We start from the raw sequence: 24,498 nt of genomic DNA, 5'->3' as shown, positions 1-24,498 counted from the left end.
CTCTGTGCTTAAAGGGGTGCAGGTGTGGGCTTGTCTCCACTGTAGAGTTAATGTGAGTTGTTTGTAACTCATGCATTGCCCCAAATTGCGGATGCTAAGTCTTTAACTCAAGAGTGGCAGCGCTTTTATCTTGAAGGGGGAGGGGAGACATGGGCAAAAGCTCAGCTTATCAGCTGCAAATAAAATCATTCTATTCACCAAGCCAGGTTTGCAATTTTCTGGCGCCCCGGTGTTTTATGGAGTGTAGATAACTCAGGTTAATTCTGTAGTTAAGACAGTTTGTATGTATGACAGGCCCCATCTTCTGCTGGTGTCCATCGCCTTTATTTTCGCTGAAGGTAACGGAGCGAAGAGTGTGACTCACGTGCATAATATGAGAGGGGAAGTGGATTAAAAATACTTTGCATATAAAATAATAGAAGCAGATCAGCCATTTGAAGATGTGGTTTTGAAAACAGCCAACTTAGAGAAGCTTACTCGCTTTTAATGGTCGTGATTCTACTCTACCCAGGGTTCCGTGCCTTCACAAACAGAAATTTTCTTGCACTGTTTTGCTTTTTGAACAAAGGGATTTCTATGAAACTTAGTAGCATTGTAGAAGAGTTGTTGATGTCTTTTTCACTGTATTTTTGTGCATTCAAGTACTGAAAATACAATGGTGCTTTTGGTGCTGTGAAGAGGAAAGGAGGAATTTTTAATAGAAGTGCAACCCTGACAGATATGAATTCAGACCCCTGAAATTCAGGGCACACATTTTATCTATAAGTCATTTGGTTAACATACTCGGGAAACTTATTACTTGGTACACCAGAGATAAACACTTTAAAATAATACTACAGTACAAATATATGGAGGCAGAAAGTATTTCCGAGTGTGTTTCTCACTTCATATCAGGAGCTATAGATATGAACATAAGAACGGCCACACTGGGTCAGACCAAAGGTCTGCTGATCCTGTCTGCTGACAGTGGCCAATGCCAGATGCCCCAGAAAGAGTGAACAGAACAGGGAATCCTCACACTATTCCTCTCCTGTCATTCATTTCCAGCTTCCGACAAACAGAGGCTAGGGACTTCATTCCTGCCTATACTGGCTAATAACAATTGATGGACCTAACCTCCATGAATTTATCTAGCTCTTTTTTTTTTTAACCCTGTTAAAGTCCTTGTCTTCACAACATCCTCTGGCAAGGAGTTCCATAGGTTGACACTGCGCTGCATGAAACAAAACTTCCTTTTTTTGTTTTAAACCTGTTATCTGTTAATTTCATTTGGTGACCCCTAGTTCTTATATTATGAGAACAAGTAAATAACTTTTCCTTATTCACTCGCATATGCACAGTTTAATTGATTGATTATTAATTTGAATAGGTTGGAGAGGATTGAGTGTAGAAATGTCTTATGCTTTGCTATTCAGTTCTCCATAATTTAGGTAACTAAGAAAACTCCCTTTAACATCTATTGCGTGGCTAGCTAACAGAGGTAAGAATTTAGAATACAGAATCACGACTTTCTCGGTGCCTTTTTAGATGGTCCTAATTTCCTATCACTGTGGTATCTCATTCATGTAATATTGCACACACAATAAGTCTGCAAAATCTCCCAAAATACTTTGCAGAGAGTCATCTAGTCAAGGTCATGCCATAGAGTTTGAGCCTTAAGGAGGTGGGAGAGGTGCCTTTTTTCTGTTTCCAACTCGCTCAGTCTGGCACAACCTGCTGTAGGGCTGTAAAATGGCATTTTAAAAAGTTAACCGGTTAAACACTAACTGTGGAACTGCTCCCTGTTCGTGGTGGGCCCGTCTTGTTTTGGAGTGGCCTCTGGCCTGGTCAGGCTGCCGCTTAACCGGTTGCTGGTAAGCATCACCCAACCTACTCCCACTGAAGTCAATGGGCATTTTATTGCATTAATTACTATGAATGCATGTTTGGGCTTCAAATGGAGAAAACACTCTTGATCCTTTGAAGTGTTTTGTCAATAAACCTGAATATGAGAGAGAGGCATGGGATGTTGTTATATATTTTACCTACTTTTCTGGGGATTAGATGAAAATAATCTTGTAGGTAATGGAAATATCTTATTTTTGCATTCTTGAAATATTTTGCTGACTTTTTTCAATGTCTTTTCCCCATATAAACACAATTTCTGCACACTGAATAGATCTTTTGTTGTTGCAGTCACAAACGTCTCTGCAAAGATTATTAAATGTTGCCGCTGTCAAACACAAAAAAATGCATTTGTCTGAAGAATGATAAACTTTCACCTTACATTATATCGTAGCATATTTGCAAAGCCTTCCTTTCATGCCTGTTGCCCATCAGATATCTATGATTGTAATATTTTTCTCAAATTCTTTTCCAGTAGAAAGTGAAAGCGCTGGCTGTGTTTTATTACATACATCTAGAAAGGTAAGTAGCTATTTTGTTCAGTCGGTTAATCCTTTTTAACTTCCTCCTGTAGATCATTACATATTATTAGAAAGAGTAAAGTGGATCATTTCTTCTTTCTGACCTAATCCGAAGACATTTAATGCCTCATTCTCTCAGAGTGCCTTTTCATCTATTTACATCCAAAAAGCTATGTACTGTTCTCCTTTTCCAAACACCATTTCTTTTACCATCAAAATCTAATATCCTCATTATTGGGCTTTTCCCAACATAACTTGCTACTCTATTAATTCATCACTTGCTCTCATGAAGCTGCTTGAAAGGTGGTCCCATGCTTATATTCAGCAATACAATCTCCTGAACTTGCCTCAGACTTAAAAACAAAAGCCCCCAATAGACATTGTAACTGTGGGATGCGGTTTCCTGTTTATCCCAGTTAATCAGATCTGCCTTCAGGAGGTTCAGCACTAGTGAACTCCCTTGAAGTAGTGTAGCCAAAAAAAGATTGTTGCCGACTAGCATTTATTTGAAGCTTCGTTGTAAGGCCGTAATATGCTAATGCCAACAGAGAAATGAAGTCCCATAGAAACCCCTTTACTGCAAACAATCTAATAAAGAGGTAAATCAACCGGAAAGCAGGTTGCCAAGGAAATGGGAAGTTTACTCCGTTTTACTTACGCTCTACAATCTTGGTGATCCTGTGGGATCTAGAAATTGTGAGAGAGTCAGTCCCAGTCTGTGGTCAGTCTAAGTCTGTGGTGTTTCCTTTCTAAATCTTCTCTACTGATTCCTCAGTTTCCTATTGAGCCACGATCTCTTGGCGTGTAAGGCTCGCTAACCCAATAGGTTATATTGGGGTGAGCAAAATATAGTCCGCAGCCTGGAACTGGCCTGCAGCCCAGCACCTAAATTCTGCTCAGAGCAGCTGGATCCAGGGGCCATGTGCTGCTCTGAGCGCTGTGAACCACAAGGGGGTGTGTCTTTGCATGCTGCCCCACCCACAGCACAATCTCGGAGCTCCCATTGGCCAGACAGGCAGTGTGTGAAATTTCCCGTTTCCCCGCTCCCTGCAGCCGACTGCTCTGAGTGGCATATAGGGCGGGGCAGACAGGAAGCCAGCTGAGGGACTGCTGGCCAGGAGCTGCACAGGTATGCCCCTCCCAGCCAGAGCTTCTACTAAAGTCTCCTACTTCTCTGTCGCTGGAGCCCCCTTTCTCAATGACCCATAGGGCCCCTGATGCAGGTGACTGTACTGTTCCGGAGGCAGTGGAGGGAGGGGTAGCAGGAAACAGACCTTGTGGCTAGTGTGAGAAGTTGCATGTGAAGCCCTGGCTGTGACTCTTGGTGACCGAGCGATGCGGGAGTCTCCACGGGATTGGAGAGACCCGTTCATTTGAACACTGGCCACTTTTCACTGAGGTACATTCAAAAGCTTTTTCGAATGCACAGGCAGCTTGTGATCTCCCGTGTCACAGAGGAGCATTCCCTTGTAGCTGTTTTTCACTGGATCTTGACAGGGAAAATCCGAAGGCTGAATGTTTTCTCAGCAGGCATGCGAAGAAGGAACTGATCTATTACCCCTCCCCCCTTTTTGTTCCTTTGTTTTAATTAAATCCCGCTCTGGCCCAAGCTGCATGCAGAGCACTGATCGCTGCTTGCTATTGTCGGTCATTCAAATCTGCAGTGATTTTTAAAGTGGTAAATTCTAATGTCTGCTTTCCCTTTGAAAAAGTCACAGCGTTATACTGGATACACAGCTTTATACTGGGAGCGCTTTCAGTTCAGCGGCTCTCCTGGAATGTACCCCTGCCTCTCGCTTTTTTCTGTATTGAGTCATATTTTAGCATCCGGTCTTGGGCAGTGGCTCATGGCAGATCCTTGAGAGGAGTACATAAATTCCTATAATTCAGCTATTTGTGTAGTCCTGTACCATCCACAGAGAGGAATCACTACTTCTTGCCTCCAGCTGGTGATCGGCTTATGCCCCGTAAGCATGAGACTCAAAAAAGCCAAACACATTGCTAGCAGGATATGAACCTGCTTCTGAGAAGCCCACATCAATTGAGTGAATTGCCTCCAGCAACCTTGACAATGGGAAAACTAGGAAATAATGCTCCCGAGAATACATTTTTGGAAACCTTTTTGAAACTTTCTTGTAACCCTTGTGAGCAGATGTAATCACCAAAGCAGCAGCCGCCCAACAGAGAGAGCTCCTTTTGGGCCTTGTTGATAAGTGTTTTGAGCTTTGTTTGCTATAGGTCGCTCACGCAACTCACATGTATTGTTGTTGGCGGTGGAGCCCTGGATATCACTTGTCAAGGGGGAAAGCTATTTTAATTATGGTCTTTCATTCCCGTAAACACAACACATTCAAAGACGCTTTGTTTCCCTCTGACAATGAAGACAACTTTGGCTTGCAATGTTGCAATTTCACTTGAGGAGCATGAAAGTTTTTTTTTTTTTTCTTTCTCCCCTTGTATAACAGCTGTCTTGTTCTGAGGCTTTTTCAGTTTTTATTAGGGAGATGCCAGCATAAAGCATCCCATTGTGACATGCATATTATTTAAGACAAGATTAATGACCACTCCTTCACAAATATTTAGTGCTTAAACAAGTGAATTTTCTCTTCATAGAGCAGATTTAGTTTGAGCTACGCACCCACCCTTTGCAGCTAAGGCCGTCGCTGTGTTACGGGAATTCTAGCAGCATTGCTAGGACAGTGCAGCCGTGTTGGTATAATAACCCCATAGTACAGACCCAGTCTGCTCCAGTGGAAAGAGTAGCGTTCTTCTGTCGTCCTAGTTGGGGGTTAGTTTGGCACGGACACCATTGTTACAGCAACCTAAAATTTAAATAATTTTCAGTAGCTGCCCAATACAGATTGGACCTCCCTGGTCCAGCACACTTGGAACCCGACTGACCTTGAATGAGGACTACTGCCCCACCCTGCCGAGGTTCCCTCAGGATGCACCTTGCTGGTCCTCCTGCTGCCCCGCCTGGCATAGGCTCCCCAGGCCTTCACCTGCCGTCTGCCACCAGCCTTTGGCTGGCTCCGCTCCAGCTCCGCTGCCTGGCTTAGTCGTGGGTGCAGCGGGCTGGTTGGGGCTCCCCTGGGACCGAGTTCCCCAGCCACCATGGCTCTGCTTCTGCCTCACCCGGGGATGTGGCTTGCCAGCCCTGCTGCTGCCTGGCTGGGGCTCTTTGGGGATGGGGTCCCCGGCCAGCAACAGACCCAGACCACGGATGTTGCCGGACCACAGCACCCCGTTATCTTATAGTATGTGTGTGGCCCCCACTGTTGTCGCTTCTGAGCGCCTTGTAATCTTTAGCATTTTTAACACCTCCCCTCCCTCCCCTGGGACAGAAAAGAGCTGTTATCTTACTTCATTCCCCAAATAACCTGCCCAAGGCCACTCAGGAAGTCTGGCAGAGCAGGGATTTGAACCCTGCTCCTAGGCTAGTGCTGTAATCATTAGACGGGTGGGTCTCCTCTACCCCTGAGGGTACACACAGGACTTCCGGGGGCACGTCAGTTCATCTAAATACTTGCCTAGTTTTACAACAGGCTACATACAAAGGAGCAGCCAAGTCAGTACCAACTAAGGATGGGATTTTACAGTTAATCAGTTAACTGGCTAAACATTAGGGTGACCTAGTCTTTAACCAGTTAACTGAGTAAGCAGGATCTGGGCTGGAGCAGGCCCCAGCCCCTTCCTGCCAGCTTCCAGACCCCAGTAGCTCTGCTGACTCCTATTCCCTACCGGAGCATCCCCCAGCTTGAGGTAGGCGGGGTGCTGCTCCAGCCCTTCTAGTTAACCGGAACCATTTAGGGTGATGCTTTCCGATTAACTGAGTAACCTTTCACTTCCCTAGTACAAACTAAAATTTCATATAGACAGTGACTTATGTACACTGCTTTCTAGACTATCCACAGAAATGTACGTGCAATATTAATATTCCATTTAGTATCTCATTTTTGCTATTGTTACAGAGAACACGGCTTCATGTATTGTGTACTAGTGTGCTGTGACACTTTTTGTAGTTTGTGTCAGATTTGTAGTTTGTGTCAGATTTTGTAAGCCAGGACTACTTTAGTCAGGTGAAACTGAGAGGTGTGCAAGACAAATCCGACTCCTGAAAGGAGCAGGGCAGTCTGGAAAGACAGAATCACTTCACTAGATTCCTATTAGTGCAGCCAATGAGGGTTGGGGCACCTGCATTGGCATGCTCCTGTATTTCCCATTTCCTTCAAACCCGCTGCCCCTTACGCCCCTCTGCTGCCTTATTTACGCTAGCTCCTTAAACCTCACCTCTACCATGACTTGGGTTAGGTGAGTGGCAAAGAGACTTCTGCTGTTGTTACCCTCCCCCATTTATCGGTGTCATCTGATAGATTCTGTGTTCTCTGGCTCTTTTGTTACTTGTCTGTAGCATGTCTAGTACAATAGATCCCCCTGTTCTGTAACACAACATGAAGTCCTATGAAGATTAAGGAGTAGTTCCATCTCCCTTTGCATGAACACAGGGCAAAAAAGGCTTTGAGGAGAAGGAAGCCTAGTTCCTTAAAAGAACCGCTCTCTGAATTATTCTGTGTGAGGAATTGATTGATGCAAAGGAAAGTCACGTTCACTGCAATGCATGTGATGGCCTGCACTGCCAGCTTGATAAAGTCATTAGTAAAATGCTACACTTTGATTAGGCAGTAAATGGAAAAGGAAGAGGGATTGCATTTGTCATGTATGAGACCAACGTGGGCCCACGCAGTAAGGGCAGTAGGGTAACGTTTCTGCAAATACTTGTCACTGTCCAAAGTGACTTAGGAGCCTCAATCTCATAGGCTTTCAATGAGATCTAGACTGCTGGAGGCTTAAGTCACTCTTGAAAATGGGACTTAGGAACCGTAGCCATTCATTTTACCACTGGTACTCTGCAGTCGCGATACTCCGGGTGTCGCTAATTTGGGAACACCAGTGGTACGAACCCAGAGCGGTGGCGGGGTGCTACCTAGGAGTGGCAGAACGCCAGGTAAACACTCCACCCCCGTTCCCTTCACGCCTTCCCTGGTCCAGCAAAATCTTAATAGAGTTATCACAGAAACCGCACGGGGCGGCAGCAAACCTGGGTGTGTTCTCAGTCTCTGTGGCTGGGACTGTTTTGTTGGCTAGTGAGAGAAGTCTGTGGGAGTGGCTGGAACGCCTCATGTCATATGGGACGTGTGGTATGAAATCTTCAAGTTCAGTGTTACAGCCCGAACAAATTGCATGTTTGTGACCATTCTGCAGGTGATCAGATGATCAAGTACATAGTAGGGATGGGGAACGTAAGGCCCAGGGGCCGGATGTGGCCCCTGGCTTACCTTGATCTGACCCCCGAGGCTCAGGAATCCCCTCACAGCCTTGTGGAGCGCATGCTCCCCTCACAGAACTGGAACACATGAAATAAACTAGTCGGTTCCCCCACCCCCAGGCTTTGGTGTGCAAGGGGACGGTGGGAGTATCTTTCTCCTCCTCAGTCAGGGGCCACGTCAATGAGGGTTTTTTTGTTTGCTTCTCATTTGTGTGCAGCCCCCGACTGATTTTTTCTGTGCATCGGTGGCCCCCCACGCTTGAGAAGTAATGTCAGTATAAAATATCTAATGCAGGGGAGGGGGTCTGGCCCTTGGCTTGTTTTTAGCTGGCCTGCAGGCCACGCGTGTTCATCTCACCTGGCTGGGGGTGACTCTGGTGACTGCTGACGGTGCTGGGATCCATGGGTGCTGGCTCACCCTGCCCGGGGGAAAGGGGAAGGGAATTTCATCACCCCGCTTCCCTGGGCAGGTGAGGTGAATGTGTATAGTTGGCCATTGATTTTTTTGGGGGTGGTTAATTGCCCCCAATGTAAAACTTCCCCCTCACTTTGTCTAATGAGAGAACCTTTCCTTAATGCAGTACCTGAAATTAAAGAATTTTGAGGAAGAAGTCCGAGCTCACCGTGACCTGGATGGGTTCCTGGCCCGAGCCATCATCATCCTGGATGAGGCAGCCACCTCCTTGGACGACGTCCTTCGAGAGATGCTGAAACACTTCGCTGAGGATTCTGACAACACGGAGCCGAGCTGCAACTTTGACAAAATCATGAGCACTTTATTCACCGATTCGGGAGCCCCGAGAGAAGGGAATGGTAACTTCCTCTTCGGTTCTTCTAGCAGCGGCGTTCTGTCTGAGCTGCCTGGTGTTGACTGTCGTGAACAACACTTAAATTGCGTTTTACCATTCTCATTATTGTTTACAAGTCTTCGCATTCACTGCTTGTTCCCCTTGGCTGCACGTTCATGTGTTGTTTGTCATGCCATGGGCAACATTTAGATCTGAGTCACTTATTAATGTGGCAGCTGATTATCCCATGTTGTGTCTGCATTTCATCACCCTGTGATTTGGAATATTTCTCTTTCTGTGAGAGCATGTGTGTGTGGTGTTTGATAGAGCCCCTTTGGAACTGGTATCGCTTGCTTCCAGAAATGCTCAGCTTTGCTATGGGAATTTTTTCTACTTTGGAAACATGCTTGTGAATTCTTCCATGGCTCTGCTGAAATCCTGCACGGTTGCAAACATCTGACCAGTTGAGGAGACCTGACCAGAGCTTCTTTGGACCCATTTAGCATTATTTCTCGGTCAAAGGAAATTTCTTTTCCAGAAATTGTGTGATGCTGTAGGAGTAACACCAGCCTCACAGTATTAGACTTTGGGGCCACTGATTAAATCCTACTGAATCATGTGACAGTAGATGGCAGAAGCTCTCTCTGCTCCATTGCCCATTTGTCACTGGCTGAATGATGGATTGCAGACCTTCTGCAGTTTAGAATTTCTCCACTGAGAATAAAACAGTGACGTGAATGTACAAACAAAAATACAGTGGTCCCACCTTTAATTAATTTAATTAACAAATTTGATGAGACTCCTGAGTGAGTAGCACATAAGTTCCTGCTAAGCTTCCATTCATTCTGTATGCAGATATTTGTAGCTACGTGTAATACAGATTTTTCTGCCTTTTTCCAATGACAGTTAAGCATAAAATTACAAAATGGTACAAGGAACAAGCAGTGGGAATAAAATAGTCCAACTGAAGGATAAGATTTCATCTTTTGATAATTGGATTCAACTTAATCTTATTTTTTTCCTGTAAGAAAGGCCTGGTAGAGAAGAAAATTACCACTCATGGCTTTTAAAATGTCTGCTAAGGAGAGTATTTGAAAACCTCAGGTTGAGTGTTTCCATCTTTTATCCTTTTTTCTGAGGCATCAATTCAATCAGCAGATAAGTGAATACAAAAGCAGTATTCATGCCAGGGCTTAGACAGTGTTTTCCATCAGAACTCTGCATGAATCTGGTTTGATGAAGCTGCAATTATGCAGAATTTCAATTTTCAATACATTTCCAAGTGTGTTTCTTTTTTTTTTTTCTTCTAGTTCATCTCCTATCGGATACAATTCAGGGGGTCACAGCAACCGTCACAGGGGTTCAGTATCAACAGTCCTGGCTCTGTATCATGTAAGTTCATCAGACTATTGGGAACTCTTCTTGGGATGCTCAGACCCAGAAACATTTTTTCCTATACAAAATAATCTGTATTGCATTGTATAAATGAGGAAGTCTTGTCCCTTCTGCTCATGGGCACGTAATACTTTGCCTTCCAGCCAAAGGTCTTAAATTGCTTTTTCAGACACTGATGAATTAAACATTTGAATACTGATATGATGAATGATTCCCATTTTACAGAAGGGGAAATAGAGAGAGACAGCTTAAATAATTAACAAAGGTTGCACAATATTTTTTTACCTCTGTGTGATGTTAAACAAACAACTACCGGAGTACTGTGTCCAGTTCTTGTATGCGCGCCTTGAAATGGATAATGAAAAATTGGATAGACTCATAGTCTGCAAAACATTTGTTCCAATGAGACACATGAGCAGCTCAATCTGTTTATCATATCTAAGACAATTAAGAAGCAGTTTGACCATTGTCTATCTGCTACCTACCCAGAAGGAAAAGATCAGGTACCAAAGTGCTCTTTAATCTGTCAGGCATACCGAGACCAGGGCCTGGCAGGTGAATTGAGATTCATGTTGTTAGCCGTGAGGTTGGGTATGTTAAATTTTGAAACAGATTATCAAGGGGTGTGGTAAACTTGGCATCTTTAATTTAGGACTTGGTGTCTGTGTAAAAGATATAATTTATTGAACCACAGGTGGTTTGGCTGGCTGAAATCAGAGTGAAATTCTGTGGTCTGTTCTATATTGGATCAGAGCAGATAATCCCGTTGGTCTTTTCTGGCATTAAAATCTATTAATCTAGAAGTCGCTGATTTGGGAAATGACCTCAGCTCTTCTGATTTCACCCACTGCTCTACCACATGCTCATGTTTCTTTCAAACACAGGTTTAGCAAATGTCACTAGGGGTTTCATGTGTGTATCCAAGAGGAGAATGTACATCCCCGATTAGTTTGATAGTGAGTTTGCTAAACAGTGACTGAGAGGTTTGTCATGAGAAGTCTTCTGTTTCAAGCTGAAGTGGATATAGTGATGGCATTGAGGATTTCCATTCCTCTGACTGATAATGTTCGTCCTCTTCTCGGGACACTTCCACTATGATGTTTGTTCTTGGCACATACGTCTATCATAACTTTGGTGTATGCGTGTGTGTGTTGTGTTCGGTTGATTGGTGGTGGGTTGTGATGTGTGTTTTTTTTTTTTTTTTTTAAACCTGTGATATGAGAGAGAGTGAGTGCTACAGAGAATGATTCTTCAGAGGTAATTAAATATATTACATATTACACAGCTTTCTAGTGATCTTAATTTCATGCAACAAATTAATACGTTTCTTGTAGCACTGTCCTATGCAAATATATGCTCTGTTATTTCTTGACCAGTTTGCAGATAGAACATGTGCATAAAACCCCATGTGTGGGCAGATGCGTATTTGATGCATAACTATCTTATTCTAGTAAGTTAGGTGTTACTGACTTAGTATGTTTGAAGCTGTGTCTGAACCAGGCTTAATCAGGCTCTTTCTAAGGAACTCAGGGGAGGTGGAAGTTAATTGTGAGATTGTAATAAAATGTTTTTTCAGCCCGTTTTACAACCTGTCAGCACTGTTCCAGTCTATGGCCCCTCCAGTTCCCCCGCCCCCGCCCATCCCTCCAGTACATGTGTTTTGGATATACATACATGCCACGGTGACTGAACATTTTTGAGAAGATTAACCTGTTGGGGGAAAGGATTTACTATCTTTAGGCAACTGAGCAAATAGAATTTTGCAAGGTTCATCTTAATCATGTCTTAGAGAAACATTTTCTCTCTGGAGCCATAGTTTGGTAATGCATTGCCTTGTTCCTGGTGATGGAGTAGGTTTTGGAGAACAGTTAGGTAGCTTGTAACAGTATATGCTGAGAGATCTATATATGTGGCCACAGTGTTGGGGTCTGTTGCAGAAGACAGCTTAGTGACATGTTTGCTGACACCCTTTTCAGAAGACCCTGATATAAATCCATTACTAATTAACAGCATGATTGATTTAATTTTGAATTCTCTCCCTAGTAGTGGGCACAGTTGCAGAATGTCTGTGCAGAAATAATCTCTTTTGGCACCTCGAAATTCTGGTAAACCCTAAAAAAGCTTCCCCCCCCCCTCACCTGGTTTTGTCACATCACACATCCGGTTCCTAAGTTGAAGCTGAGTTGTTTGCAGAAATAGGCACTTGTCTGCTGTAATCCTGGGACAATACAAGTAATTGCATTGTAAACTCCCCATCTGTTTGCACGATGGATAGTAGAATGAGGTCCTTGGCAATGACTAAGGCTCCTAGACCCTATGGTATTACAAATGATCAATGAGAATACTGTCAAGACAGTAAATTAGATTATAAACCATTTTGGGCGAGAGACCGAGGGGGAGGGGGGAATTCTTTAATGTCTATAAAATGTGAAGTAGGCTACAAGGCTGCATACATACTGTAGTTATTTTACTACTATAGAGAATGGTAATATATCCTTTAGCAAGGTCCATCTTTCTGAATGTTTGTGATTAATGTCGAAACAGAGCATGGTTTGCTGTATGTTTCAAGTCTGAGGTTGATATAGAGGTGCCAGTGCTTTTACTGTGATCTATAAAGTGAACGTAAATGGCATTGAATTTATCGATAGGTGTGGATCTGGATCTGATGTCCAAACAAAGGATAATAAACATAAACCAACTCGGGAAATACACCCTAGATGGGACTGCAAGAAGGTGGGTGCGTGACTGGTTGGAAAACCATTCTGAGAGAGGAGTTTTCAGTCGCTCACAGGCCTCCGTCACTGGGCCTGATTCTGCTCAGTATCTTCATCAGCGATGTCGCTAATGGCATAGAGAGAACACTTGTGAAGGTTGTGGACAGTAACAATCTGGGAGGGGTCACAAGTGCTCTAGGGGATAGGATTAAAATTCAAAATGATCTGGAGGAACTAGGATGAAATTCAGTAAGGACAAATGCAAAGCAATAGGCCCCTGTGTGCTGTGACCACGGGACAGTACATGTATCAACACTGTCAATTCGCCATCTGTTTGTACAGGGCCGAGCAGAATGAGGTCTTTGTCCGTGACTAGAGCTCCGAGACAAGTGGCTTTCGAACTATGGGCCACAACCCAGCACTGGGTCGCACAATGTCAGGTCACCTGGCTCTAGGGGGACCCGGGGAGTAGTGAGGTGCTAAGGCAGCTTCCTGCCTGTTCTGGTGCTGCGGACCAAGCTGCATCCCAGATGCGGCCAACAGCAGGTCTGGCTCTGAGACCGGGGAGCCACAGGACTCCATGCGCTGCTCCCATTGGCCAGTTCCTGGCCAATAGGAGCTGGGGGAGAGTTTGTGCCTGTGGGCGAGAGCAGAGAGCAGAGCTGCTTGTGAGCCTCCGCCTGGGAACCAGAGCTGCTGCTTGAGCGCCCCTGCTGTACTGCTGACCAGAAGCTGCTGGAGATAAGCCCATGCCCAGCCACGAGCACCAACCCCCTGCCTTGGAGGCCCCCCAATGAGGAGCCCCTTCTTGCACCCGAGATCCCTTATTCCTGCCCCGCCCAGAGGCTGCATTCAAAAGATATAATTATGATTGGGTCATGAGAAAAGAAGTTTGAGGATCACTGTCCTAGACCCTATGGTAATACAAATGAGAAATAATTGTACTGTCAAGACAGTAAAGTTTGGGAAGGAGCAATTAGTCTTACGCATACAGAATGGAAAGTGACTGTCTAGGAAGGAGTCCTGCAGAAACGGATCTAGGGGTCATAGTGGACCACAAGCTAAATGAGAGTCGACAATGGAACACTATTGCAAAAAAAAACCAAAAAACAAAGTATTAACAGGAGTGTTGTGAGCAGGACATGAGAAGTCATTCTTCCACTCTACTCTGCGCTGGTTAGGCCTCAACTGGGCTACGTCTAGACTGGCATGATTTTCCGCAAATGCTTTTAACGGAAAAGTTTTCCGTTAAAAGCATTTGCGTAAAAGAGCATCTAGATTGGCATGGACGCTTTTCCGCAATAGCACTTTTTGCAGAAAAGCGTCCATGCCAATCTAGACGCGCTTTTGCGCAAAAAAGCCCCGATCGCCATTTTCGCAATCGGGGCTTTTTTGTGCAAAACAAATCTGAGCTGTCTACATTGGCCCTTTTGCGCAAAAGCTTTGCGCAAAAGGGAGTTTTGCCCGAACGAGAGCAGCATAGTATTTCTGCAAGAAGCACTGATTTCAGATAGTATGAAGTCAGTGTTCTTGCGGAAATTCAAGTGGCCAGTGTAGACAGCTGGCAAGTTTTTCTGCAAAAGCAGCTGATTTTGCGGAAAAACTTGCCAGTCTCGACACAGCCCTGAAGTATTGTGTCCAGATCTGTCTGCCACATTTCAGGAAAGATGTGGACAAATTAGAGAAAGTCCAGAGAAGAGCAACAAAGAAGAAGCAGTGACCTTAAATTGCCACAAGGGCGCTTTAGGTTGGACATTAGGAAAAATTTACAATCAGGATGGTTAAGCACTGGAATAAATTGCCTAGGGAGCTTGTGGAATTTCTGTCCAACCTGTTAAAAATTTCCAATTACAAACACCTGTCAAGGGTGGTCTAGATAATACTTAGTCCTGCCTCTAAGAAAGGGACTAGACTAGCTTGAGCCCAGTTTTATGCTGTCTATGCTGTTAGAGCCTTATAACAAAGGCCTTTTGTATACTTTTGTATACTAACTCACACCATCAATCTATTATATGTGACTTCAGCCACACAACTAGCCTAGCTGAAGTAGATGTATTTATCGTGGTGTCTCGTGCGCGGTCAGCAGGGGCTGTTCTCCCAGGCTGTCTAGACTACATCCCTCTGTCTTTTAGACATATCGAAATTGCATATGAAGCCGGGATTTGAATTTCCCGCACTTCAATTGCATAATGGCGACCACGCGTTCTTTCAAAAATGGGTATTTTGAAAGTGAAACCGCTGTCTAGACATGGTTCTTTCGGGGGGAAAAAAACAACCCTTTTTGAAAGATCCTGTAAACCTCATTTTTTCGCCTTGGGGAAATAACACTAGGTATCGGCTGCCCAAGTAAGCACATTCCAGACCTATGAGGGTGGTACGGGAATGCTGAATTCTCAAGGAACCACATAAACACATTCTTAAGAGATGGTGCAGGGAACACACTGATCCCTCCTAAGATAAGAGTGGGATGACAGGACAATGGATAAGGATGTTTTGCTTGAACTAGCAGGTAAACAGGTAAGAGTGGTAGTGAAAAACATCTGGAGTGTGGTAGGTAGCTTGTTTGTATCCGTGTATAGGAGGGGCAGCATTGTCCAGGAACAGCATGGGGTGCTGATTAAGGAGGTACATTATCACGGGCATACATGGGTTAGTGTACCCGTAGTTCCCGTGGGGCACCAATACCGTACTTGGTCAACAACAAAACCTTTTGCCCAATGCCTTTGCCACTGAATTTAGTTTAGTCCTATGAGTAACATAAACAAAAATTTACCGGGCTACCCCTCTGAGACTTACGGATAACATCATGGTCTGTTGAATTCACATGCTGTACTGCAGGGGTGTCCAAACTTTTTTCAAAGAGGGCCAGATTTGAAGAAGTGAACATGCGTGAGCGCCGTCCCCGCACTCTCAGCCCCAAGGCGGCGGGCCCGCAGGGTCGGAGGCGGGCGGAGAGCGCAGGGCACGCCGGCCTCACGGCGGCCCGGGGGCAGGGCGAACCCGCAGCCGAGCGGGGGAGTGGGGCTGCGGACGTGCCCTACAGGGCAGGCTCTAGGACCGCGGAGGCCATGGGCGGCGGCGGCGCAGCCGGAAGCGGCGCGCTGGGCGCGCCAGTTCAAAAGAGCGCCGGGGAGCCAGGAGAGGGGGAGGAAGCGGGGGCCGTATTAAATTGGAACACGGGCCGCAATTGGCCCGCGGGCTGGACTTTGGACATGCCTGCTGTACTGTCTGCTAGTGCTGCTGATGTTGGACCTCCAAGAGCAGCAACCCTGCCAGAAACTGCAGCATCAGCGACAACGAACTAGCACTAGCTTGTGGCAGCTTGGGTTGAATTCCGTTTGACTCTCCCTCCTTCCCCACTCCCTCATAAAAGAGCCTCTAATGATGAGTAAGCTGGCAAGGAGCGTCAGGAATAACGACACTAAAGAGGGACAGGCAGTATGGCGGGAGGATCAGTGAATGAGTTGTGGAAGATAACTTTGTCTTCTACAGTTGAGTTGCAGTTCTGTTCTCGGTCTGGGCCTCTCACTACCAACAGTTGCTGTGCATGACCCAGTGATGTTAAATACTTAGCACAAAGTTCTTGGAGTTTTTTAATTGACGAGTCTTCCAAGCGACTCTTTTTGAAAATTTCAGATGTTGAAATTCAGCCATCTTTTGTGTCTATGAAAGAAAATTCTATTTAATATGTTCTTCTCATGGGAATAGAGTCTCTTTACCTGATTTATGCCAAGGTAGGGAGCTGACGGTGTGGTGTTCCAGTCTTTCAAAAACGGTCACTTGCCGGCTGTGGACAGTCATGGAAAATGTCAGCCCAAAAAACCCACTTGTCAGAAAGCTGTAAGCAACAGAAAACTTGAGTTTTGTAGTAAAAGGGTACAGTCCCAGCATAAGTGCAGCTGTGTCGACGCTGCGCCTCCTGCTGGTCACAGTGGGAATTAGCTCTGGCCGGTAGCTCACCCGTTGTCTGTGTTTCCGCTTTCCAGTGTCGACTGTGTCTCTGGACCCATGTCACTCTTAGATTGCAGCATCTTCTTCAAGACACTGGCCCTCACTTTGTTCTGTCCCCTTCCAGGGGGGTATCAACAGTCCTCAGTACTTAAACCTGCCATTGTGGCCAACTGCAGCCCCAAAGTTTAGCCTCTTTACCTCAGGGGCAAGCTATAGCCTGTATAGGCCACATTCCTTGGTGGCAAGATAAGGAGGCAGGGGAGACCCAGGCCTGGCCAATACTCAGGGTCCTGACCCAGGGACCCTCTGGTAGCTGCCTTGCCCTGCCCTCCTTCAGTCCCCTTGACTGCTCCCATACCTTGGGCCACTTCCCTGTGATCCTTGCACCTTCTTGGCCCTTGTACACTGTGCACAGATGTGGTCTCCTCACCTCAAAGATATTTTGGCCTTAGAAAAGGGCAACTAAAATGATCAGGGGTTTGGAATGTGTCCCATGTGAGGAGAGGCTAAAGAGACTGGGACTTTTCAGTTTAGAAAAGAGGGGGATATGATAGAGGTGTATATAGAAATTATGAGTGGTGTGGAGAGTCTGAATAAGGAAAAGTTATTTACTTGTTCCCATAATAGAAGAACTAGAGGACACCAAGTGAAGTTAATGGGTAGCAGGTTTAAAACTAATAAAAGAAAGTTCTTTACACAGAGCACAGTCAACCTGTGGAACTCCTTGCCAGAGGAGGCTGTGAAGGCTAGGACTATAACTATAGCCAAGGGGTAAGGAATGGTGTCCTTGGCTTGTCAGAGGCTGGAGAGAGATGGCAGGAGACAAATCGCTTGATCATTGTCTTCGGTCCACCCTCTCTGGGGCACCTGGTGCTGGCCACTGTTGGCAGACAGGATACTGGGCTAGATGGACCTTTGGTCTGACCCAGTACGGCCGTTCTTATGTTCTTGTATTAAGGCCACAGCCTGGCAGGTATTGGACTGGGGCTCCTCTCCAGCTCCCCTGAGCCTGCCTAGCACTGTTCCACCTACGGTACTTCTCCCAAGGAACAGTCCTTCCCCTTGGCTAGTCAGAACTAGGGATGTTAAATGTAAATCGAATAGTCAATGGGCTCTTGTACATTTCAAAAGCAGAAGCCCTGCAGGGACTCCCCTGCTGGCCCCACACTCCCTGTGGGGCTTCTACTTTTGAAATGTACAAGAGCCCCTCTAGGCTGTGCCGCTACCTCCTCTGCACCCCTGCGGAGATGATGCTGGGCGGAAACTGGCTTTTAAGCTGGCTCCCCCCCAGCACCAGCTCCTGCTCCCCCGCCTTGCTGCCTCTCTCTGACAGAGACAGCAAGGGGGCGGGGAAGCGACTAGTCGCTTACATCCCTAGTCAGGACCCCACTGCTGCACTGAGCAGCACCTTATACATCGGGCTGCCCTAGCAAACAATCCTTTGATTGGCTCCCTATGAGTCTCTCCCTGATTGGCTGGGTTTGCTCAGGCTCACTCCAGCCTGCTCTAAATCCCTCCCTTGTCACAGCTGCCCACCTACAAAAAAACTTTACAATAGGTGTGATCAAGCATCTGCTGCAATCACTTATGACAGGCCTTGTTGGACGGGTTCAGAGAGCAAGTCGCTTCACAACAAAGCACTGATCAAAGGTGAAATCGTGGTAAAAATGCTCTGATTAATTAAATACATATGATTTGATGGCATGAATGCATGCTTTCTCTTCTGCAAAAGACAACCGTAAGAGTTGAATAACAGCCTGTGTGCGTAATACTTATTTTTTCAAATCCTGATTGCTACGGAAATAAGATTATAACCCAAAGGTGTCTAGGGCTATTATCCACAATTTTCCGTTATTCCTTCTCCTTTTGTGACTCTAATTAAAAGAGAGGGAGGGAGCTTATGAAGGAAAGAAGTTGATGAGCAGTGCACTGTGTAATTACAGCTATTATTATTTTACTTTATTTTTCCTGTAGCTAGGGTAAAAAAACTTGTAATAGAGCTGTATTCACTAGCGCAGTGTTTCTCAAACTTTTTTTTATAAAGTACCTCTTTTTTAAAATATATATATATATATATATATATATATATATATATATATATATATATATATATATATAAAGTACCCCCAGTACCTACAGTTTTCAGATCCACAAAATTTTTTTCTACCTTTTCAACACATTTGTTTAAACAACTTAATTGTAGCTGGGCGGGCAATGACATTTTTGGGTGTAAAAAGTACAAAAATAATAAAGCGCTGTAAAACTTAACACAAACATTTAGTTTTCTCCACATTTCAGTTGTTGATGTACCCTCCCAGACTTCTCTTGTGTACCCTCAAGAGTACACGTACCACTGGTTGAGAAACACTGCTTTAGCTCATATGCTGCATTACCTGCAGAAAAATTACAGCTCATTTAACTTGGGGTGGAAGAATGATCAGGAAGAATAACAAGCTTTTGCTGTGTCTCTACAGGAGAATAATCTAGAATCAATCTTTTGCCATTTTTCTTCTGCAGTGCGTCATTCCTCATTCTTTCCCTTAGCTATCGTTTAGACCACGGGTGGGGAACCTTAGGTCCAAGGGCTGGAAGCAGCCCCCGGCTTGCTTGGATCCAGCCCCTGAGCCCGCACTGGCACTCCAGCCCCCCTGCCAGCCACCCACAGGGCTGCAGCACACACAATCTACTAGCCTGGGCCCCCCTCAGCTCTGGTGTGCGAGGGGGAGGTGGGGAGTGTCTTTCTCCTTCTCAGTTGGGGGGCTTCTCACTTTGCTTCTCATGCATGTGTGACCCCCAACTGATTTTTCTGTGGGTCAGTGGTCCCCGACCCAAAAAAGGTTCCCCCCCCTGCTTTGGTCTGATGCTGCTGTTTTTGGTTTTTTTCCAATCTGCATTTCATTCTAATTCCTTTTAGTGGAGTGAGAGTAAGACTGAACGAGGCAGGCATTGTGCATCATGATATGCATTTTTGGTGAATTGTTTAAAACCTCTAAAGGAAATGAAAGGAGGATGACTGGCATTAGAATTTAAAGGCTTCAAGGGCTAATGTCAATTCCCCAACGTAAGAAAAGTGCATTTTGAATAAAGCTTTTTCTTGCTGTGCCCTGGGACAACAGGCTGGAGTTGACAACCTATTTTTTTTAGATTGCTCTCTGCAAAAATGGACTGCACCAAGTATTCCTAGCAGGAGAGACCGCTTGGTCCACCTCAGCTGCATTTCTTCTGTACGCTGCAGGCTTGTCTTCTCCGCACCTCTCCTCACCCTCAAATTCCTTTCATTCTAAAAGTGGAGAAAATCAAACAAGCGAAAGCCAAAGCCATGCTGATTGCCGTGACCTGATCAAAAGAACAGTAGTTCTCCGATCTACTGCAACTGTCTGTCTCTCCCCACAATTCCAGATCTATTGACCCAGCTGAGGTGTTGGAGTTGCCACCTGGACGCAGACTCTTTCCACTTGACAGCATGGGCCATAAGACTTTGAGAGATCTTGAACTGTCCTGTTCAGACAAGGTACAGGAGATGCGACTGAATGCTGGGAAGTATTCAGTTTGGCTGTGTTATGATAAATGGGCGAAGGTTCTCTTTTGTGAGTTATCAATGAGATTAAACCCAGTTCCTGCTCTTGTTCAATCCCTATCAGAGGACAAACTTAATTGGAAATCTCAATACTGTTAGTGAAGGAAATCTCAATACTGTACATCTTCAGTGCCAAGCAGTTCATTGTTGCTTGGTCTGGCAAAAAGCAATGTGCGGCCACAATATGGGAAAAAGATTTTTGAAGGGGTTAATGAATATCTGCTCTCTGGTTAGGAAGCCCAGAACGACATGGCATCCCGTTCTTGTACTCATTCAGCTCATGCAACATCCCTTCAGACTCCTGAGAGAATGTTCCCTGTTTCACCTGTCAGTTAAAACGGCCTTTATGGTGTCAGCTGTATCCACAGAAAGACTGAGTGAGCTTCAGCATCTCATGGCGAGATCCCCTTTCACAGCGTTCCCAGAGATCCTTTCGTTTGCATCTAAAATGCCTTGCCAAGGGGTTAACAGTAGTACACCCTCACCAGACTTGCCAGTCATCTTACATAGGCCTTGCTCTTTCAATGAAATCTAAGCTACCTACCCTGGGTGCTAATAGAGCTGTAACTTTCTATTTGACTAGGTTTGCAAAATACAGGAAATGCCCCGGTGTGACCCAACACAGTGGCATCCATTTGAGTGCTAATTTCAATGCATGGCAGCGGTCAAGGGGGCTACGTGCACCAAACGAGCAAAGGAGATAGTGGGGAGCTGGTGCCCACAGCCGGGGTCCCCCGCCTGTCAACCCTATCCGCCCCTCACAGGCAGTGGTGGGAAAAGCTGAGCATCTTGGCCCCAGCTGGCTCTGCTCTGCCAGCCCCGTCACTTGGCCAGGGCTTCGTTGCTCTGCTTCCCCCACAGCTGACAATGAGTAAGGAGGGGTAGAACCCTGCTCCCCACAATTCCCGCAGCCGCCTTGCTTGGGAGAAGATGAGGGGTGAGGAGAGGTGGGGTCTGGGGCAAAGGGGGATTGTCTCATTCTTTCCACAGGTCCCCCTCACCAGTTGCCCCTGTTCACTAAGCCGTCGGCACGTTTGTAAAGCCCAACATACTCCCCATACCGTGCACACTATTGTCATAATATGTATAGAAATTGAGCAAGGAGAGCTAATGAAGACCTATTTATACAAAAGGTGTAAATAGCCATCAAACTATGAGTGGCAGAGAGCGCCAAAATCAACCTGGCTTCCCAAAAGCAGAGCCCCTAGGAGGACTGCCTGCCTTTAAAACTTGAGGGATATGAGAAGAAAGGAAAAGCCATTTTTGGCCTCCTTCCCTTGAGGAAGAAACCAAGTGCTTTGAGTTCTGTATGATGGGTCTTGGCTAAAGAATGGGCCAGCCAGGCTGGAAGAATGAATGTGGTGAGACGAACGCCTTTTGAGTGAAAGATTCTCGTTTGTTGTGTGTTAGAGGTGGGTGACAACCTGGGAAGCAGTGATCATGAGATGGTAGATTTCAGGATCCTGACCAAAGGAAGAAAAGAAGGTAGTAAAATACACACCTTGGACTTCAGAAAAGCAGATTTTGACTCCCTGAGACAACTGATGGGCAGAATCCCATGGGATGCTAACATGAAGGGGAAAGGAGTCCAGGACAGCTGGCAGTATTTTAAAGAAGCCTTATTGAAGACACAGAAAGAAACCATCCCGACGCGTAGCAAGAGAAGCAAACATGGTAGGAGACTGAATTGGCTTACAGGGGAAATCGTTGGTGAACTTAAGCACAAAAAGGAAGCTTACAAAAAGTGGAAACTTGGACAAATGACCAGGGATGGGTTTAAATGTATAGGTCGAGAATGCCGGGGGTTATCAGGAAGGCGAAAGCGCAAATGGAATTGCAACTGGCTAAGGATGTGAAGGATAACAAGAAAGGTTTCTACAGGCATGTTAACAAGAAGGTGATGAGAAAGGGTGTACGGCCCCTACTGGATGAAGGAGGTAACCTAGTGACAGATGATGTGGGGAAAGCTGAAGTACTCAATGCTTTCTTTGCCTCTGTATTCATGGACAAGGTCGGCTCCTGGACTTCTGCTCTAAGTGACGCAAGATAGGATGAAGATGGACAGCCCTTGGTGGGTAAAGAACAGGTTAGGAACTATTTAGAAAAGCTAAACGTACACAAAACCATGGGTCCGAACTTAATGCATCCGAGGGTACTGAGGGAGTTGGCAAATGCCATTGAGGAGCCTTTGGCCATTATCTTTGAAAAGTCGTGGAGATTGGGAGAAATCCCGGATGATTGGAAAAAGGCAAATGTAGTGCCCATCTTCAAAAAAAGGAAGAAGGACGATCCAGGGAACTATAGGCCGGTCAGTCTTACCTTGGTTCCTAAAAAATCGTGGAAGGGATCCTAAAGGAATCCATTTTGAGGCACTTGGAAGGTAGGAAAGTGATTAGGAATAGTCAGCATGGATTCACAAATGGCAAGTCGTGCCTGACCAATCTGATTAGCTTCTGTGATGAGGTAACTGGCTCTGTGGACATGGGAAAGTCAGTGGATGTGATATACCTTGACTTTAGCAAGGCTTTTGATACGGTCTCCCACAATATTCTTGCCAGCAATTTAAGGGTATGTGGATTGGAAAAATGGACGGTAAGATGGATAGAAAGATGGCTAGAAGGCCGGGCCCAGCGGGTAGTGATCAACGGCTCGATGTCAGGATTGCGGTCAGTTTCTAGCAGAGTGCCCCAAAGTTCGGTTTTAGGACCTGTTTTGTTCAATATCTTTATTAATGACCTGGATGAGGGGATGGATTGCACCCTCAGCAAGTTTGCGGATGACACGAAGCTAGGGGGAGAGGTAGATAAGCTTGAGGGCAGAGATAGGGTCCGGAGTGACTTAGACAAATTGGAGGATTGGGCCACAAGAAATCTGATGAGGTTCAACAAGGACAAGTGCAGAGTCCTGCACTTGGGACAGAAGAATCCCAAGCATTGTTACAAGCTGGGGACCAACCAGTTAAGTAGTAGTTCTGCAGAAAAGGACCTGGGGGTTACAGTGGATGAGAAGCTGGAGATGAGTCAACAGGGTGCCCTTGTAGCCAAGAAGGCTAATGGCATATTAGGTTGCATTAAGAGGAGCATTGCCAGCAGATCCAGAGATGTCATCATTCCCCTTTATTCGGCTCTGGTGAGGCCACATCTGGAATATTGTGTCCAGTTCTGGGCCCCCCACTACAAAAAGGATGTGGACGCATTGGAGAGGGTTCAGCGGAGGGCAACCAAAATGATTAGGGGGCTGGAGCATATGACTTATGAGGAGAGGCTGAAGGGGTTGGGTCTATTTAGTCTGCAGAAGGGAAGAGTGATGGGGGGATTTGATAGCAGCCTTCAACTTCCTGAAGGGAGGTTCCAAAGAGAATGGAGAAAGGCTGTTTTCAGTAGTGACAGATGGCAGAACAAGGAGCAATGGGCTCAAGTTGTGGTGAGAGAAGTCCAGGTTGGATATTAGGAAAAACTATTTCACTAGGAGGGTGGTGAAGCACTGGAATGGGTTACCTAGGGAAGTAGTGGAGTCTCCATCCCTAGAGGTGTTTAAATGTCAGCTTGACAAAGCCCTGGCTGAGTTGATTTAGTTGGGATTGGTCCTGCTTAGAGCAGGGGGCTGGACTTGATGACCTGCTGAGGTCTCTTCCAGCTCTATGATTCTATGATAGCCATAGAAGCGTGCGCTTACTGTTGTTTGTTTATGGCAGGTTCTACCCTTATTCCTTATATTTGGTGTCACTTTGACCTATGTTCTTTTTTTAATAAACTTTTGACATTTACTGTACATGAGCACAGGAGTTTGTTTGAAGTGGAGGGTTTGTCAAAATCTGTTACGTGAATAAGCTGCTTATGACCCTCTCTTTAAAGGAGCAGCAAATCTGATAAAGCTGCGTGGGTGCTTGATTAAGAAGGGCTGAGTACTGCGAAGAAAGCTGGTTGAAAACTGGGAGTTGGGAAGGGTTGTTATGGTTCACCTCTAAAGAGTAACCTGCCGGTGGAAGTCAGGGTGAGATCAGTGTGCTATATAAGCAAGCTGTTACCAGAGTGGCCTGAACCAAAGCTACGCAGCAGATAGACACTTAGGCCAGGTCTACACCTAAAAGGAAAGTTTGAACCCTGATATGCAACTTCCACTATGTTAATTACATAGCCGGAGTCGATGTATCTTGTTTCGAGTTTCCCCTGCCATCCCTACAGCAGGAGGTCTATGGGAACAAATGCTCCTGTCAGCTTTCCTTACTCTTCACATAAGCAGGAGTACCGACTGCCGACAGGGGAGTTCTCTGAGTTTGATTTAGGAAGTCTTAACTAGACCCACTCAATTGAACTCCAGAAGATCTATTGCAGCAGCTGTT

At 45.6% G+C, this 24,498-nt stretch overlaps 1 protein-coding gene across 6 annotated transcripts in view; it reads left to right on the top strand.

Annotated features, from left to right (window-relative positions):
• SLC4A11 (solute carrier family 4 member 11) overlaps positions 1–24,498 on the top strand; it is a 250,855-nt gene that overhangs the window by 152,226 nt on the left and 74,131 nt on the right. For 5 of the 6 annotated variants that reach the window (XM_025179543.2, XM_075931014.1, XM_014581611.2 and 2 more), the window contains exons 4-6: positions 2,360–2,406; positions 8,313–8,544; positions 9,830–9,911. In XM_025179543.2, coding sequence (XP_025035328.1) covers positions 2,360–2,406; positions 8,313–8,544; positions 9,830–9,911 — 361 coding nt within the window. The remainder of the gene's footprint in view (positions 1–2,359; positions 2,407–8,312; positions 8,545–9,829; positions 9,912–24,498) is intronic. The other variant, XM_075931011.1, reaches the window with a different exon arrangement.

The sequence above is a fragment of the Pelodiscus sinensis genome, chromosome 5 (assembly GCF_049634645.1).
Source record: "Pelodiscus sinensis isolate JC-2024 chromosome 5, ASM4963464v1, whole genome shotgun sequence".
Classification (NCBI taxonomy): Eukaryota; Metazoa; Chordata; order Testudines; family Trionychidae; genus Pelodiscus; species Pelodiscus sinensis.
Note: the sequence above shows the minus strand (reverse complement) of the source record. Positions and strands in the feature narration are given on the sequence as shown.